Source organism: Mobula hypostoma, chromosome 9, assembly GCF_963921235.1.
Source record: "Mobula hypostoma chromosome 9, sMobHyp1.1, whole genome shotgun sequence".
Taxonomy (NCBI): Eukaryota; Metazoa; Chordata; class Chondrichthyes; order Myliobatiformes; family Myliobatidae; genus Mobula; species Mobula hypostoma.
The window spans coordinates 128790979-128809516 of NC_086105.1; the positions used below are offsets into that span (position 1 = coordinate 128790979).

General features: G+C 40.4%; 1 protein-coding gene across 6 annotated transcripts in view; it reads left to right on the top strand.

Moving 5' to 3' along the window:
- mrtfba (myocardin related transcription factor Ba) overlaps positions 1-18538 on the top strand; it is a 248290-nt gene that overhangs the window by 202588 nt on the left and 27164 nt on the right. For 5 of the 6 annotated variants that reach the window (XM_063059101.1, XM_063059106.1, XM_063059104.1 and 2 more), the window contains 2 exons: positions 31-192; positions 17198-17382. In XM_063059101.1, coding sequence (XP_062915171.1) covers positions 31-192; positions 17198-17382 — 347 coding nt within the window. The remainder of the gene's footprint in view (positions 1-30; positions 193-17197; positions 17383-18538) is intronic. The other variant, XM_063059103.1, reaches the window with a different exon arrangement.

Below are 18538 nucleotides of genomic sequence, written 5' to 3' on the forward strand. Positions count from 1 at the left end.
TTCCATTACATATTGGCATGGAATCTACAGAAACCTTGGCAGAGCCTTCTCTGCAGGCCACTCAGATGAAACTGAAGCGAGCCAGACTGGCAGACGATCTGAATGAGAAAATCGCTCAAAGACCAGGTCCTATGGAACTTGTGGAAAAGAACATTCTCCCTGTCGATTCTAGTTTAAAGGAAGCAATTAAAGGCAAGTAATAATTTATACCATATTTTGATGGACTTGGGCTGACAGGGCCTGATTAGGGTGGAATGAAACAGAAGGAAATCTTTGTTGCTGGGGAGAGGCAGCAAGAAATACGTATTGCAAGAAGGACCAAAATGAAAATCTTCCATTTATTCAACTACTTTTATGAGCTTTGCAGTAAATTAAATAATTTTTGTAGAGTAGTCACTGTTGGAATATAGGAAACATACAAGCTAATTTCATGAAGCAAGCTCGCACAATCAGGTTAGATTATCTGTTTCCAGGAGTCTGAGTTGAGAAATTCATAGAAACAAGAGCCCCATGCTCTTCTTTTGTAATAATGCCATGCAGTCTTTTAAGCCTATCCATGAGGGTAAACCTGACTTTGTGACACTGCAGCACTGTGGGCCTAATATACTCCTTAATGGCCCAATCTTTAACCTACCAACTCTTAATAAAGTTGTTCGTACTGTGAATGGTCTCAAACTCTGTCTACGTCTCCTTGCTGCAGGTTTCCCCATATAATCAACCAGAGACGTGGTGCTGGGAGTAACACTGCTTGCCCACTTCACTGCAACCTCCTTGATTCCCACTAATGTCTAGATTTTGACTTCAGTTTGTATCATTAGGAAATGATAAATGAAAGTCAAAACTTGAAAAATTCTCAGATTTAAGATCTCAAGGGAGAAAATTATTTTTTTTTAAATGCTCATGCTGATTAAGAACAAAATTACAACAAAAATGTTAGCAGTCTCTATTTGGGTTGAATTTATAAAATAGTAAGTAGAAAAGCATTGGAATTGTAAGAGACACCTAACTGCTAAATGTTATCAAGCATGAGGTGCACGATATCATATGTATAAAGGTTGACAAGTTCATGCAGTGACATTGAACAGTGGTCAGCACACATTTTGTTGCGTTGCATAAAGTTGTTCTGTGATTATGAGCCCTATGAAAATTGGATTTTCAAAGTAGGGAAGTTCCTAGGGTTGGATGTTCCCAGTTGATGGGGAGATGTGACAGAGATAAAAATTGCAGTTTTCCAGAGATCTGTGGAAATAGAAATTGTACCCAAAGATATGAAGTTAACAAGTGTATTGCATTCAAGGAAGAAGTGGAATGACAGAAAATAATTGATCTCCATAGTCTGGTCTGCTGGGCACATCCTATACCCTGCTATTGGAACACACAATACAGACATAGGAACATAATTTAACTCTTTTCATTTCACCCTATCTGTTAATATTCCCTTTATTCTACCGATCTGTCATGAGCCTCTGCAACTGAAAGCTAGCTTGTTCTCACTCATTTCCATTTCTGAAAAAGGGCCTTGAACCTGAAACATTAACATTGTTTCCCTTTCCATAGATGCTGCCTGACTTGCTGAGTATTATCAGCATTTTCTGTTTATACTTCCAGAGTCTGTTACTTTATCTTGCTTATGAAGCATACACCTAGAATTATCACAACTTGCATCTATAATTTAGTAAAGTGCCCAAGCTGAAGGAATTTTAAGTATTATTTACATAGAGTTTTTGGAATAGGTTATGCTTCAACACGTGCCTATATACAGTACTGTGCAAAAGTCTTAGCCACAAATATATAGCTAGTGTGCCTAAGGCTTCTTTTGTGTACAGTGCTGCACTAATTTTGTGTATTACATGGTACTGCTGCTACAAAAGAAACACAAGTTTTATGACATACGCGAGTGATGATAAACCTGATTCTGATATGGTACTCTATTGTGGACTGAGAATAGGAAGGGGGCAGGGAGGGGGGAATCATGGTTGGGAGAGGGGAGAGAGCAAAAAGCACCAGAGAGACATTCTGTCATGATCAATCAACTAAATTGTTTGGAATCAAATGACCTTGCTGGGGGTCTCAGGGCTGGGTATGTCTGCACCCACACCACCCCACACCCCTGGCACTCCTTCTCTGCCACCTGTCCCACACCCCTCCCATGGCGCTCGCCACCCTCACCGTTCCAAACATCCTTTGCTCCCGCCAGATTTACAAATTCATTCTCCACTTCACATTGACAAATACAGTACTGTGCAAAAGTCTTAGGCGCACTAGCCATAAGGACAGTATTGTAGGCAAATTATAAAATGGGGATCTTTGAAAACTGAATATAGAAACAATTCAAGAAAAAGCAAGAAAATGGGGCAGGGGAGATGTTTCAACTTCATGGCACCGGTCTGTGTGCATACTTTGTCCTGAGATTGTTTTACAATTGCTGTAATCTAAAGTTGTATGAAACTGATTGCAGAATGTTAAGGTAAACAGTCATAGAAAGCCCAGGTATTATAATAACAATAATAGTAACAACTTCCATACATTAAGATGCAGGCTCCAAGTGCTTCATATAGATTGTAAAGATAAATCAATATAGTCATAAAAATACAAGACAAAATTAAAAATCATAAAGACAAATGTTATGTAGAATAAAATGTAATCAAAGACAGGTTTCCCGTACCATCGGAAGGTAGAGCGTTCCTATGAAACAGTTCATAAGCTGGAATGTAAAGTGAAGAAGCAATTACCATTTATTTATATGGGAAAAATTTGTGGGCATTCGCAGACCCAAAAAATAACCTACCAAATCATGCCAAATAACACATGAAACCTAAAATAACAGTAACATATAGTAAAAGCAGGAATGATATGATAAATACACAGCCTATATAAAGTATAAATTCTTTTCTACAATCATTGCATTGTCCACCGTAGCGAAAATCTCACGCAAGCGCTCTTGGCAGAAACACTCAACGCAAGTGCTCTCGGCAGAAGCACTCTCTTCATTAACCTTTAAGCTATGAAGCTGCCAAATCATACCAAATAACACATAAAAATACACAGCCTATATAAAGTCGAAATAATGTATGTACAGTGTAGTATCACTTACCGGAATCGGGAAGACAGCGAACACACTGATGATGGTGTGTTTGGCTGAGTCGTCGGAGGTTGGGGTGGTGGGACACTGGGGTATCATCTCATCGTCGTCTGTTTCCATCAGGGCAGGCAGGTCATCTTCTTCTATGTCTGCCTGCCTCGATGTTGAAGGTCGAGGTTTGTCGTCTGCTGTGGCTGATGTGGAAGGCTTGAAAAACGACAGTATGCTTGACTGCTTAGCCTCGCGCATTTTTCTATCATACAGTTTTTTGTAAGCACTCAAACCATCCTGCAAATATGCCCTAAACCTACATACCCTTTCAAGATTAAAGTGGTACTTTTCTGCAATCATTGCAGCGAAAACTTCACGCAGTTGGTTCACGTTCAGTTCCTGGATGACTTCATTTTCGGTCAGTTAGCAGCTGCATTTAGTTTCGATTGTTATCCTTTCCTCTTCGAATTGCATCAGCTCTTCATCTATCAATTCTTGGTCATGGCATGCCAAAACCTCTTCAACATCATCTTCGTCAACTTCCACAAGCCAAACTCACTTTGTCTTTACTTCGTTCACCACGATCGAAACACTTAATTATGTCTAGTTTTACGCTAAGTGTAACACCCTTAGGAGCTCTTTTAGGCTTTTCTGATACCTTAGAACTCATCTTGCTAACGGATGCTCAAAATAAATCAACATAAAGCACAGATGCTCACAAGCACGTGTTTACACAATACTGGCTGGAATGCAGTTCCAGGGGAGGAGCTTGGCTGCTCGGGGCGCGTGCTGCCTTTTTTCATAACAGTGAAAATACCTTTTGTTAGTAAAAACAGGTACTAATGTAGGTCTTTTGTAACAGCGAGGTGTTGTAAAGTGAACGTTCAAAAAGCGGGGGACATCTGTATACCAAATTTCATGAATGTAATCAACATCAGGCATTAAGTGATCCTCTAAATAGGCCAAATTTTAAAAGTTCTTTTTTTAAGAAGTGTCTTGAAACATTTCACAGTACTAGCCTGGCATCTCTCAGTGGCAGAGTATGCCAGATTTTTGGTGCATACGAGTAAAAGGCCCCATTACCAGGTTCTTTTATACTTGGTTCTAGGAACAGTAAGCAAACGAGTATGTGCGGATCTAAGATTACAATTAGGGATGTAAAGGGGTCAACACTCAAAAATATATAGAGGAGCTAAATTATTCAGAACCTTATACAATTAAGTGTTTTTTTAAATTAAAAAACTTATCCTTGAAACCAAATGCAAAATTATGCATTGAGATTGAATATCAGTATAGTATTAATTTAATATTCAGGGTTTGAAATCCCCAGATATTTATGAAATTTGTATTTCCCTGTGTTGTATGATAGTTCTTTCCACAGTTACAACATTCATTTCATCTTTGGTAGATAGCTACTCTATATAGACAATAGGTGCAGGAGTAGGCCATTCGGCCCTTTGAGCCAGCACCGCCATTCACTGTGATCATGGCTGATCATCCACTATCAGTATCCAGTTCCTGCCTTATCCCCATAACTTTTGATTCCACTATCTTTAAGAGCTCTATCCATCTCTTTTTTGAAAGTATCCAAAGACTTGGCCTCCACAGCCTTCTGGGGCAGGGCATTCCATATATCCACCACTCTCTGGGTGAAAAAAGTTTTTCCTCAACTCCGTTCTAAATGGCCTACCCCTTATTCTTAAACTGTGGCCTCTGGTTCTGGACTCACCCATCAGCGGGAACATGCTTCCTGCCTGCAGCTTGTCCAATCCCTTAATAATCTTATATGTTTCAATAAGATCCCCTCTCAGCCTTCTAAATTCCAGAGTATACAAGCCTAGTCGCTCCAATCTTTCGACATATGACAGTCCTGCTATCCCGAGAATTAACCTTGTGAACCTACGCTGCACTCCCGCAATAGCAAGAATGTCCTTCCTCAAATTTGGAGACCAAAACTGCACTCAGTACTCCAGGTGTGATCTCACCAGGGCCCTGTACAGCTGCGGATGGACCTCTTTGCTCTTATACTCAATTCCCTTTGTTATGAAGGCCAGCATTGCCATTAGCTTTCTTCACTGCCTGCTGTACTTGCATGCTTGTTTTCAGTGACTGATGTACAAGAACACCTAGATCTCGTTGTGCTTCCCTTTTTCCTAACTTGACTCCATTTAGATAATAATCTGCCTTCCCGTTCTTAACACCAAAGTGGATAACCTCACATTTATCCACATTAAACTGCATCTGCCATGCATCTGCCCACTCATCCAGCCTGTCCAAGTCACCCTGCATTCTCATAACATTCTCCTCACATTTCACACTGCCACCCAGCTTTGTGTCATTGGCAAATTTGCTAGTGTTACTTTTAATTCCCTCATCTAAATCATTAATATATATTGTAAACAGCTGCAGTCCCAGCACTGAACCCTGCGGTACCCCACTGGTCACCACCTGCCATTCCGAAAGGGACCCGTTAATCGCTACTCTTTGTTTTCTGTCAGCCAGCCAATTTTCAATCCATGTCAGTACTCTGCCCCCAATACCATGTGCCCTAATTTTGCCCACTAATCTCCTATGTGGGACTTTATCAAAGGCTTTCTGAAAGTCCAGGTACACCACATCCACTGGCTCTCCCTTGTCCATTTTCATAGTTACATCCTCAAAAAAATTCCAGAAGATTAGTCAAGCACGATTTCCCCTTCGTAAATTCATGCTGACTCGGATCAATCCTGTTACTACTATCCAGATGTGTCATAATTTCATCTTTTATAATTGACTCCAGCATCTTTCCCACCACTGACGTCAGGCTAACCGGTCTATAATTCCCTGTTTTCTCTCTTCCTCCCTTCTTGAAGAGAGGGACAACATTAGCCACCCTCCAATCCACAGGAACTGATCCTGAATCTATAGAACATTGGAAAATGATTACCAATGCGTCCACAATTTCTAAAGCCACCTCCTTAAGTACCCTGGGATGCAGACCATCAGGTCCCGGGGACTTATCAGCCTTCAGACCCAATAGCCTATCCAACACCATTTCCTGCCTAATATAAATTTCCTTCAATTCATCTATTACCCTAGGTCCTTTGGCCACTATTACATCTGGGAGATTGTTTGTGTCTTCCCGAGTGAAGACAGATCCAAAATACCTGTTCAACGCATCTGCCATTTCCTTGTTCCCCATAATAAATTCACCCGCTTCTGTCCTCAAGGCCCCAATTTTGGTCTTAACTATTTTTTTGCTTTTCACATACCTAAAGAAGCTTTTACTATCCTCCTTTATATTCTTGGCTAGTTTACCTTCATACCTCATTTTTTCTCTGCGTATTGCCTTTTTAGTTACCTTCTGTTACTCTTTACAAGTTTCCCAATCCTCTGGCTTCCCACTCGTCTTTGCTACGTTATACATCTTCTCTTTTATTTTTATACTGTCCATTACTTCCCTTGTCAGCCACGGTCTCCTCTTACTCCCCTTAGGATCTTTCTTCCTCTTTGGAATGAATTGATCCTGCACCTTCTGCATTATTCCCAGAAACATTTGCCACTGCTGTTCCACTGTCATCCCTGCTAGGGTATTGTTCCATTGAACTTTGGCCAGCTCCTCCCTCAGAGCCCTTGTTCAACAGTAATACTGACACTTCCGAGTTTCCCTTCTCCCTCTCAATGGCATATGTTGGCATACACATTGACTGCTGGCTGCCTATAAAGGCCGGAAAACCTAGCTCAGTATCTTCACATTCAACCTCTCCACAGCAAGCATTTTCTGGGAAAAGTCACTGAATTGTAATTGGTTCCAGAGATACAGTCCATTTTGCTTAGTTGGTATGTTTCTTTGTTTAAGAAATGAACCCTGTCCTTGACTATTGTTACACATCAAATCTTGCAACATTCCAGGCCTTAGTGGACAAAAGAAAATTGGAAAAATAACTTTCAGTACAGAATAACATGGATCAGAAAAAATGCTTTTACACATACACTCAGTGGCCACTTTATTAGGTACATCTGTACACCTGTTCATTAACATAAATATCTAATCAGCCAAGTATGTGGCAGCAACTCAGTGCATAAGAGCATGCAGACATGATCAAGAGATTCCGTTGTTCAGACCAAACATCAGAATGGAAAAGAAATGTGATCTAAGTGACTTTGATCGTGGTATGATTGTTGGTGCCAGACAAACTGGTTTGAGTATCTCAGAAACTGCTGATCCATGGGAGTTTAACACACAAGTCTCTAGAGTTTACTGAGAATGGTGCAAAATTTAAAAAAAACATCTAATAAGTGGCACTTCTGTGGGTGACAATGCCTTGTGAATGAGAGGGGTCAGGAGAAACCAGGCACGAAGGTGACAGTAACTCAAATAACCACGTGTTACAAATATCTCAAGAGCATCTCTGAGTACACAATACATTGAACCTTGAAGTGGATGGGTTACAGCTGCAGAAGGCCACACTTGGTTCCACTCCTATATCTAATAAAGTGGCCACTGAGTATGTAGAACAACATTTAAAGACATTTTAATTTCAGCAGATACTCAAAAAAAAAAGGTTATGGAGTCTATTATGAGCATTTCTAAATAAGAATCAGCCTATGTGTAAATACAATTTGTTGAAGCATCATTAAGGATTAATTTTATATCTCTTTGGCATGTTAACAAAAATTTTGTTGTGTTTGTGTTTCAATACCCTGTGGCTTTCCCAGGTTTCAGTATCATTACCCAGGGTTGAAATTGCAAATATGTTCTGGTTGCATGTGCTGCAAAGATTTATTACGTCAACTAGATTTGGACTAATTTTAGTCTACATCTGCCCATTGTCTGTGAAGAAAGCCATTAGTGCTATGTAATTAGATGCTTTTCTCAGTGATTACTTTACAGGGTTTGTGGCAGCAGGTCAGCTGTGATATATAAATAAAGACAACTCTGCTGACATGCTGGTGGAAAAACTTTTCTATAGTCATGTTACTAATTATAAACGTGGAAATTCTAACCAGAAATAACTTAAAAGCAGAGTGAGCCTGTTCCTGCTTGTCATTTGTCACTCCTCCAGTATACTAAAAATGGTTCCTCATACTTTTTGAACACAAAACCCTTGATGTGAAAACAGTAAAATTGTAAGTAATAGAAACCATTGATTCAGTCAATCATATTGATTTTATTTTAAGATATTTTAGTATAGATTTTTACTTGTGATGGAAACTATCCCTTATAATGTCACTAGATTGAATCATTTTATGCATGTCATGTGCTGCTGCTGCTACTTAAATAACCAAAAGCTGAACCTCTATATAAATAAATTTCTGGTAGTTGAGATAAGAATGAGTTTCCGAACTAACGGTGATTACAAAGCACGTTGTAAACACTTCATAGAACAGTTCAACACTGGAACAAGCACTTCAGCTCACAATGCCGAATTATACCATTTCTCTCCTGCCTGTTCATGATCCATATCCACCATTCCATGTATTTTCAGGTATCTATCCAATAGCCCCCTTAAATTCACTATTGTATCTGCTTCCACTACCATCCCTGACAGCTCATTTCAAGCATCCACCACTTTGCGTAAAATCTTGCCCTTCACATCTCCTTTGAATCTTTCTCTCTCACCTTAAGTTCATACCTTCTATTACTTAATGTTTCTACCCTGTGGGGAAAAAAATATCTGACCATCATCTTAAGCCTTACATTTTACATAATCTTATAAACTTCTATCAGCCTCTGACACTCCAGAGAAAACACTTCACGTTTGCCAACCTCTCCTTGTAGCTCATTCTCTCTAATCCTGGCAGTGTCCTAGTAAACCTCTTCTGCACCCTTTCCAAAGCCTTTATATCCTTCCCGTACTTAGGCAACCATGGTGGGAGATGTAATGAGTAATGTGTTTTGAAGGATGCCTATCCTTGCAGAAGCAATTACCTGTGTTTGTCAAGCTATTATTAATTAACAAGACATGAGTTGTAATTGTAGAACAGAGCGCATAGAACAGTACAGCACAGGAACGGGCCCTGCGGCCCACAATGTTGTGCCAGGCAAACTGAATTAATAACCAAACAAATCCCTTATGCCTACACAATGTCTATATCCTTCCATTTCCTAATATTCATGTGCCTATCTGAGTGCCCCTTAAAAATATCTAATATATAGGCCTCTACCACACTCTAGGCCAGGAGTAGGCAACCTACGGCCCGCGGGCCACATCCGGCCCACGAAGGTATTTTGACTGGCCCGCAAGCAAATATTGAGATACTATACTTATCCCGTCCATGAGCGATTTTTCCTTATTCTGAGTGTTTCACGCGATCACACTGATGGACATGCATGGCGTCTTGTTACACTGGCCCCAGGTTCTATTTTGTTCCAAACCAAACACTGGTATATACGAATGACGGGAAGGCAGACTACCCTATTAATATGTATTAGATACACTCCGTGCATGCGCAGGTTTTCAGATAGGATCGTTCAAATTTGTAAACAGAAACAGCGTCACTGTGTTTTAATAAGAAATCCACGCTAAATATCCAGATATTTACATGTGTTACGATACTTGTTGAATCACTCGCGTTTCGAAATAAAATCAAAGAAAAAAATTCCAATGGCGATGTATGCAGAATGCAGGAAGGTAGACGCTGAGTGCCGAAAAAGCAGTGAAAATGAAGGAAATACCTGTGCCAACTACGAAGTCTCAAAATGTATTGCAGAAAAGATGAAGCCTTTTACAAATGGAGAGTTTGGCAAAGAATGTTTACTGGCAGTGGTGGATATTGTTTGTCCTGAAAAGAAATCTTTATTTGCATCTATCTGCCTGTCAACAAGAACGATCACACGACGAGTTGAAGAAATGTCAGCAGATGTTAAAAGTTGTTTAAGGGATGCCTGCAACGAATTGCATTTCTTTTTCAATTGCGCTTGATGAGAGTTTAGACTTGAGAGACACTACTCAACTTGCAGTGTTTGTGCAAGGAGTGACCTCAACTTTTCAAATTTTTGAAGAGTTTATTTAATTAATTCCTATGAAGAACACGGTTACCGGAGCAGACATTTTTGAAGCTTTGCTGAAAATAATGTCAGAAATGAAACTTAATGTGTCGAAGCTAATCGGCATCACAACTGATGGGGCACCAGCAAGAGTGGGACAGAGAAACTAAACTGAGTTCTTTGATTACTAATTGGCATCCTTGGTTAAGCACAAATGATTTTCTAGCATGTGTTATTCATTAATTTGAGGCAAAACATACTAGATGTATTTAAATGGATAATTCCCATATTTCAAGTTTTTTATGGCATTTATCTGGCCCACTGTCCGCTCATTAATACGCAATCTGGCCCACAGAGGGAAAAAGGTTGCCGACCCCTGCTCTAGGCAGTACATTCCAGACAGCCACCACTCTGTGCAAAAAATAACTTTCCCCTCACATCTCCTTTGACATTATTACCCCCTCTTACCTTAAATGCATGCCCTCTGGTATTAAACATTTCAGCCCTGGGAGTAAGATACTGTCTTGTCTATTCTGTCTATGGCTCTCAAATCTTACAAACTTATGTCAGATCTCCCATCATCCTGTCACTCCAGAGAAAACAATCCAAATTTGTCCAATCTCTTGTTATAGTACATGTCCTTTAATCCAGGCAGCATAGTGGTAAACCTCTTCTGCATCCTTCCCAAAGTTTCGATGTCCTTCCCCTACAGTGGGAAGGCTAGAAATGTATGGTTTACTCCAGACCTGGCCTAACTAGAGTTTTATATAGCTGCAACATAACTTCCTGATTTTTGAACTCAATGTCTCAACTAATAAAGGCAAGCATGCCATACGTTACCTTTGCCACACGATCAATCTCTGAACTTGACTCCAAGATCACTCTGCTCTTCTACACTGTTAAGGGTCTTGCCCTTAACAGTGTACTGTCTCTTTACATTTGACCTACGGACATGCAACATTTTTCATTTGGCTGAGTTAAACTCCATCTGCGTTTTCTCCACCATATCTATAACTGATCTACAGTGGCATGCAAAAGTTTGGGCACCCCGGTCAAAATTTCTGTTACTGTGAATAGCTAAGTGAGTAAAAGCTGACCTGATTTCCAAAAGGCATACACTTAAAGATGACACATTTCTTTAATATTTTATGCAAGATTACTTTTTTATTTCCATCTTTTACAGTTTCAAAATAACAAAAAAGGGAAAGGGCCCAAAGCTAAAATTTGGGCACCCTGAACCATCAGTACTTAGTAACACCCCCTTTGGCAAGTATCACATCTTGTAAACGCTTTGTGTAGCCAGCTAAGAGTCTTTCAATTCTTGTTTGGGGGATTTTCAGCCATTCTTCCTTGCAAAAGGCTTCTAGTTCTATGAGATTCTTGAGCTGTCTTGCATGCACTGCTCTTTTGAGGTCTATCCACAGATTTTCAATGATGTTTAGGTTGAGGGACTGTGAGGGCCATGGACCTTCAGCTTGTGCCTCTTGAGGTAGTCCATTGTGGATTTTGAGGTGTGTTTAGGATCATTATCCTGTTGTAGAAGCCATCCTCTTTTCATCTTCAGCTTTTTTACAGATGGTGCGATGTTTGCTTCCAGAATTTGCTGGCATTTAATTGAATTCATTCTTCCCTCTACCAGTGAAATGTTCCCAGTGCCACTGGCTGCAACACAAGCCCAAAGCATGATCGATCCACCCCTGTGCTTAACAGTTGGAGATGTGATTGTTTCATGAAATTCTGCACCCTTTTTTCTCCAAACATACCTTTGCTCATTGCAGCCAAAAAGTTCTATTTTAACTTCATCAGTCCACTGGACTTGTTTCCAAAATGCATCAGGCTTGTTTAGATGTTCCTTTGCAAACTTCTGACGCTAAATTTTGTGGTGAGGATGCAGGAAAGGTTTTCTTCTGATGACTCTTCCATGAAGGTCGTATTTGTGCAGGTGTCGCTGCACAGTAGAACAGTGCACCACCACTCCAGAGTCTGTTAAATCTTCCTGAAGGTCTTTTGCAGTCAAACAGGGGTTTTGATTTGCCTTTCTAGCAATCCTACAAGTAGGTCTCTAAGAAAGTTTTCTTGGTCTTCCAGACCTCAACTTGACCTCCACCATTCCTGTTTACTGCCATTTCTAAATTACATTACAAACTGAGGAAACGGCTACCTGAAAACGCTTTGCTAACCTCTTGTAACCTTCTCCTGCTTTGTGGGCATCATTTATTTTAATTTTCAGAGTAGTAGGCAGCTGCTTAGAGGAGCCCATGACTGCTGATTGTTGGGACAAGGTTGGAGGAGTTAGGGTATTTATAAAGCTTTGAAATTTGCATCACCTGGCCTTTCCTAATGATGACTGTGAACAAGCCATAGCCCTAACAAGCTAATTAAGGTCTGAGACCTTGGTAAAAGTTATCTGAGAGCTCAAATCTCTTGGGGTGCCCAAACTTTTGCATGTCACTGTATATCCTGCTGTATTCTTTGCCAGTCATCTACACTATCCACATTACCATTAATATCATCTGCAAGTTTACTAACCCAACCATCTAGATGGTTATATATATTATATATAATATTTATATATATATAAATCCAGCTTATTTATATATATCACAAGCACAGAGGATCCAGTATTGGCCCCTGCAAAATATCACTAATCACAGACTTCCAGCCAGAATAAGTCCCTTTGACCACTACCCTCTGTCTTCTATGTGCAAGGTAATTCTGAATCCAAACAGCCAATTTATCATTGATCCCATACATCTTAATCTTCTTAATGAGCCTCCCATGAATGATCTTGTGAAATGCTTTACTAAAATTTCTGCAGACAATATCCACAGCTCTACCTTCATCAATCACTCACATCACCTCATTGACTCAATCAAGTTAGTAAGACTCAAATTGTCCCACACAAGGCCATACTGGTTGTGCCTAATTAGGCTATAGTTTTCCAAATGTTCATAAATCCTATCCCTAATGATCTCTTCTATAACTTCCATACCACTGACATGAGTCTCACTGGTCTATATCAAGCAGTTTTAAATCAAGGCAGTGGGGTAAAGATGTTAGAATTACATTGTAAGTAACTGATACGTGATGGACATACCCACCCTCTCTGCTCAGGGATGGGTTTTACAGTTTGACAAAGATGGCTTCTTTGACCCCTCTTTCAAACCACCTGTCCTCCCTGTCCAAAATGTGCACATTGTTGTCATCAAAGGAGTGTCCACTGATATGTCTGTGAAGGTTCTCAGTCATTCAGGTCATTGTCCGATCACTGGTCCCTTGTCCTTTAGGTGTAGATATACAGTCGAGTCTTGACCTAAGGTTGGCATAGGAGGACTAACACCTCAGGTCAAGATCTGGCTGTATATCTACAGCTAAAGGACAAGGGACACTACTTTGATCACAACAAGTGCACATTTTGGACAGGGAGGACAGGTGATTTGAAGGAGGGGTTAAAGAGGTCATCTTTGTCAAACTGGAAAACCCATCCCTGAACAGCATCTTTCAGCTATTTACAATGTAGTCCTAACATCTTTACTCCAGCATCTCCACCACAGTTCACACTTTCATTCATGCAAAGTTAAGACTGATGAAACCTCTCATTACCTCTACAATTCTTAATGACCCTAGTGTGATTGCTATACCTTTAAACAACTCCCCAAGTTTATAGGCTGGAAAACTACCCACCTTGGATTAGAACTGAAGAGGTCTCTCGGATGAGTGATAAAACGTCTTCTAAACAACACAGCAAGTCCAGTTACCTTGATTTACTACTGCTTGATATACAATGACCTGGATGACTGAGAACCTACATATGCATATCACTGGTCTATAGTTTCCAGGATTATCCCTGATTCCCTTCTTTAATAATGGAACAGCACTAGATGCTCACAAGTCATCCAGAATTTCGCCTTTGGCTAGGGAACTCAAAGATATTGGCCAAAGCCCCAGCATTCTTTTGGCTTGCCTCTCTCAATAACCTGGGGTATGTCTCATCAGGCCCTGGGGACTTATCAACCTTAATGCTCTTTAAGAGACTCAATACCATCTCCTCCATTACTTTGAAATGCCCTAGCACTGATCTCCCCAACCTCCACGTCCTTCTCCTTGGTAAATACTGATATAAAGTGCTCATTAAGAATTTCACCCACATTCTTCACATACAAGCAAAATGCTCCCCATTGATCCTTGAGTGGTCCTACCTTCTTGCCTAATTATCTCCTTGCTATTGATGTATAGAATGCCTTGGGATCCTCTTTAATCCTCCTTGCCAAGGACTTTTCATAGCCCCTCTTGGCTTTCTTAATTCTATTCTTGAGTTCTTTTCTGGCTTCTTTATAATCCTCAAGGGATTCTAGCTTCCTAAACTTTATATACTTTTCCTTTTTCTTCTTGACTAAATTCATCACTTCCTTCGACATCCAAGGTTCTCTTACCTTGCCATTCTTGTCCTTCCTTCTGACTGGAACATACCTGTCCTGTACTCTGTGCATTTGGTCTTTAAACACCCTCCACATGTTCAATGTGGACTTGCCCAACAATAGAAGCTCTTCTGGATACACCTAACAAATTCTGCCCCATCTAAACCTCTTACACTAAAAAGGTTCCAATTTATATTAGGGAAGTTGATGTACCCCAAGACAGCAACCCTATTGTTCTTAAACCTTTCCTTCGAAACTCTGGGTCATTGAGCGCCCATTCTTACCCCTCTCTCAACTTGTCTCTTTAATGGCCACAACATCATCGTTCAATGTACTGATACAGGTCCTAAGTTCATCACCTTTACCCATAATACTCCTAGCATTAAAATATATGCACTTCAAATTATCTGTCCTGTCATATCTATTAATTTGCTCCTGCCTGTTTTTACTGGCTCTGACATCTACTTTCTTCTCCATCCCACCACTTTCTGTGGTGGTGTTCTGTTCCCTCCCCCCCCCCCCCCCGTCAAACTCGTTTAAGCCTTTCCAAGTAGCAGTAGCAAATCTTCTGGCCAGGATATTGGAACCTGCCGCACCCCCCACCCCCCCAGTTTAAGTGCAGCTAGACCCTCTTGTACCAGTTCATCAGCCATTCATTCATCTGTTCTGTCATCCTATTTCTGCCCTGACCAACTTGTGGCACCGGGAGTAATCCAGAAATTACTAGCTTGGAGGTCCTGCTCTTCAGTCTCTTTTGTAACTCTCCGCCCAGGACCTCTTCCCTGTTTCTACCTATGTCATTGGTTCCATTGTGCACTATGACCTCCGGCTGCTCACCCTCCTCCTTGAGTATTTTCTGCAGCCGCTCCAAAAACTCCTGGATCCTAGTGCCTGGGAGGCAACACACCTTGCTGGCATCACTTGCACAGCTACAGAATCACCTGTCCATCCCGCTAGCTATCAAGTCTCCTATCACTATTACTCTGCGTGACTTTACCCGTTTCTGCTGAGTTTTAGCGCTGGTTGCAGTGCTAATGACCTGGCTGCAGATGCTGTGCCCTGATAGGTCACCCCCTGCCCCAGCAGTGTCCAAAGGGGTGTACTTGTTACTGAGGGGAATGACCACAGGAGAATCTTGCACTGACTGCTGACTTCCCTTACTTCTCCTGGTGGTCACCCATCTACTATCTGGAGCCAGCACTCTGGGTGTGACCATCTCAGTAAAAGTTTCATGTATGAGGTTTTCAGCATTCTGGATGGGCCCAAATACATCCAGCTCCAGCTCCAGTTCCGTGGAAAAGCTTGTAAATGGAGTGGGGGAGAAGCATCATCAAGTAAATTCATGCATTTGCATGTGTAAAATCTAATAACTTTGAACTTAAATTAATTTTAATATTTATCAGAAGAAGCTATGACATGTTACTCCATTCCATTCTAAATGGCAACTTGGAAAATTGCTCAGTTTGCGGCATGTGTATAGGCATTAAGTAGGTCAAATACTAAATGGTAATTCAAACATCACTACATTCCTCGTTTTATGTGTCAAAATCTGAGTGAGATAACAAACCACATAGCTTTCATCCAGAGTTTCAAAGGTGTCATGTAACTTGTAGGAATATACAGTTCAACTTGAACTAGATATTTTTGGTGGTCTTTCAAATTTTCCCTAAATCATCTGCAGTTTTTGTAATGAAATGACAGTAAAACGTAACCAAATTAGTAAAGCTAGCATTCGTTTCATGGGACTTCTTCCACATCTTAAATATTGTGAACTCAATTGAGTCTTGAGGGAGATTGTACTTTCTCTTATTGCTCAAATTGATTGATCCCTTTTTGCCCCAATTGCTTCTCCTCTGCATTACTTCACCTCACCACTGTTAGATATCCTCAAATAATGAAATGCTAGCAAATATTTCATCTCTTAAAGAGCTTTCCAAATTGTGGGTTACCACCCAAATGCTGTTGTAATTTGAGGACCATTATAGACCCACCATATTGTGTGTGAGGCCTCTTTTCAACTCCACTACTGAATCCCAGCTCTATCTGCTGCTTCAATAGCCTTTTGCATTTGAAAGTTGAGTTCTAATGAAGAGTCTCAGCCCAAAACATCGACTGTTTAATCCTCTCCATAGATGCTGCCTAACCTGCTGAGTTCCTTCAGCTCTTGTGTGGGTTCCTCAAGATTTCCAGCATCTGAAGAATATTTTGCCTTCAACATGACTGAAATAAACTGTTTGATTATCATTACATTGTTATTTGTGGAAGTTTGTGCTGGGCCAAATTAGTTTGTTGCTTTGTTTTGATTGAATTTTGCAGTACTGTAAAATCTCAAATATTAAAAGGGTTGTTAGAAAATAGTTTGGAAACCCTGAGGTAGAGGGCCTTGAAACCTTTCGCAGAAAGAATTCCTGCCCTGTTTGAACTACCATGGATTTGGACAATAGGTGTCTTTGCCAGGGCAATCAAATTATATTTTTATTTATGAAAGAATTTTACTGATTTATGTACTTAGCTACAAGTGATGGGGAGAATTTTGCCAGATGTAAGAACTAGATTTTAAACAGTGATTCAGCTTTGAGATGATTGCAAAAGTATTCATGTATTTTTAAAAATTTATTGCCCACATTTTTAGGAAAATGTTCACTCAATAAAATGAAAGACATCTCCTGATTTCTAAGATTTATTTTGAAAGACAAATTGCATAAATAAGGTACTGATATTTATTTCTTTTTACAGTAGGACAAGTCCATTACCCCAAAACCTTAGACACCTTTTCATTTGATGAAGACAGCAGTGATGCCTTGTCTCCAGAGCAGCCAGGGAGCCAGGAGTCACAAAGCTCAGCTCCATCTCCAGTGGAACCCAAAGTGAACGATTCACCATCTTCCTCATCCTCACCTGTTCCAAACACCATTATTCAAGTGAGTGCTCTGTCATCTAGTTGGGAATTGAGAAGATTGGTTGAACGTACAGGCCACAGTAAGAGAAAAAAGGAATCACTTTTTTTTAAAAATCCTGGTACCTTATTTAGCAATATTGCATAGAGCATGATTCATTATCGCGCTCTTGCTTCTGGACTTTTAAGTACTTGGGATAATACCAGCCCATGCTTTAGTAAGATATACCCTCAAGCTGGGAAGTTCCTGTGCTGGGAACCTGATGTAAAATCTTGCCATCCCTGCTGCCATTATAGGTACTGGCACAAACCCCTGCTCTCTGTTGATGTCCCCATGGCAAATAATTGCCTATTGCTTGTTGTAGCAAGAGCAGCTGATTAGTGGCCCATTACAAGCAGTTTTGGACCATTGCTAGAGGATTGGCAGCAGCTGCTCCAACTGTTCATAGACTACCCAGATCCTACAGTCTTTTTGCCCTCCTGCTTGATGTGATGGTATCTATTGGCTCCCCCATCTTAGTTTTCTTGCATAATTCTCTACAGCTCAAAAATGTTTCTAAGGTGACAAGATCAACTAGACATTGAGCTGTTACTGTAGAGAACACACTGGGCTGGAGAGAGTTATACAACATGCAAAGAAAGTGGGAAACACCAACTTCCCATTATCAAAGGGAACCTGGAGACCTGGAGACCCAGAGACAAAGAAAAACATAACTGATATGGAGCATATGAAACATGCCAATTAATTAAGTTATTTAAAGTGAGCAGTCTGGTAGTCTTCTTGCAGATTGCATACAGCTCTTTCACTCTGAAATTACCCACTGATGATCATTGCATTGTTGACCACTTGGTCAGGTGGATACTTGCGAATAGCAATCAGATGAAGAACAGATATGATGCCTGATGTGTAATGTAGCACCCAAATTTTACAGTGGATGGGGGCTGAGATCATTTGTGTACTTGTTCTTTGCATTGTTTTTGTTTGAGAACATTGCAAAGACCTTTAATTTATATAAAACAGACGTCTCCTGTAACTTTTAGATCTGATTTAAGACCAGTGAAATTCGGCACCTTCAAAGGTTTTATCTCCCCGGAAGGGCTGCAAACGTAATAAACTATTTTTGCTTTCCTGTTATTCAAAAATTTAAACAACTATGCATGTATAATCCCAGGAGTAGATG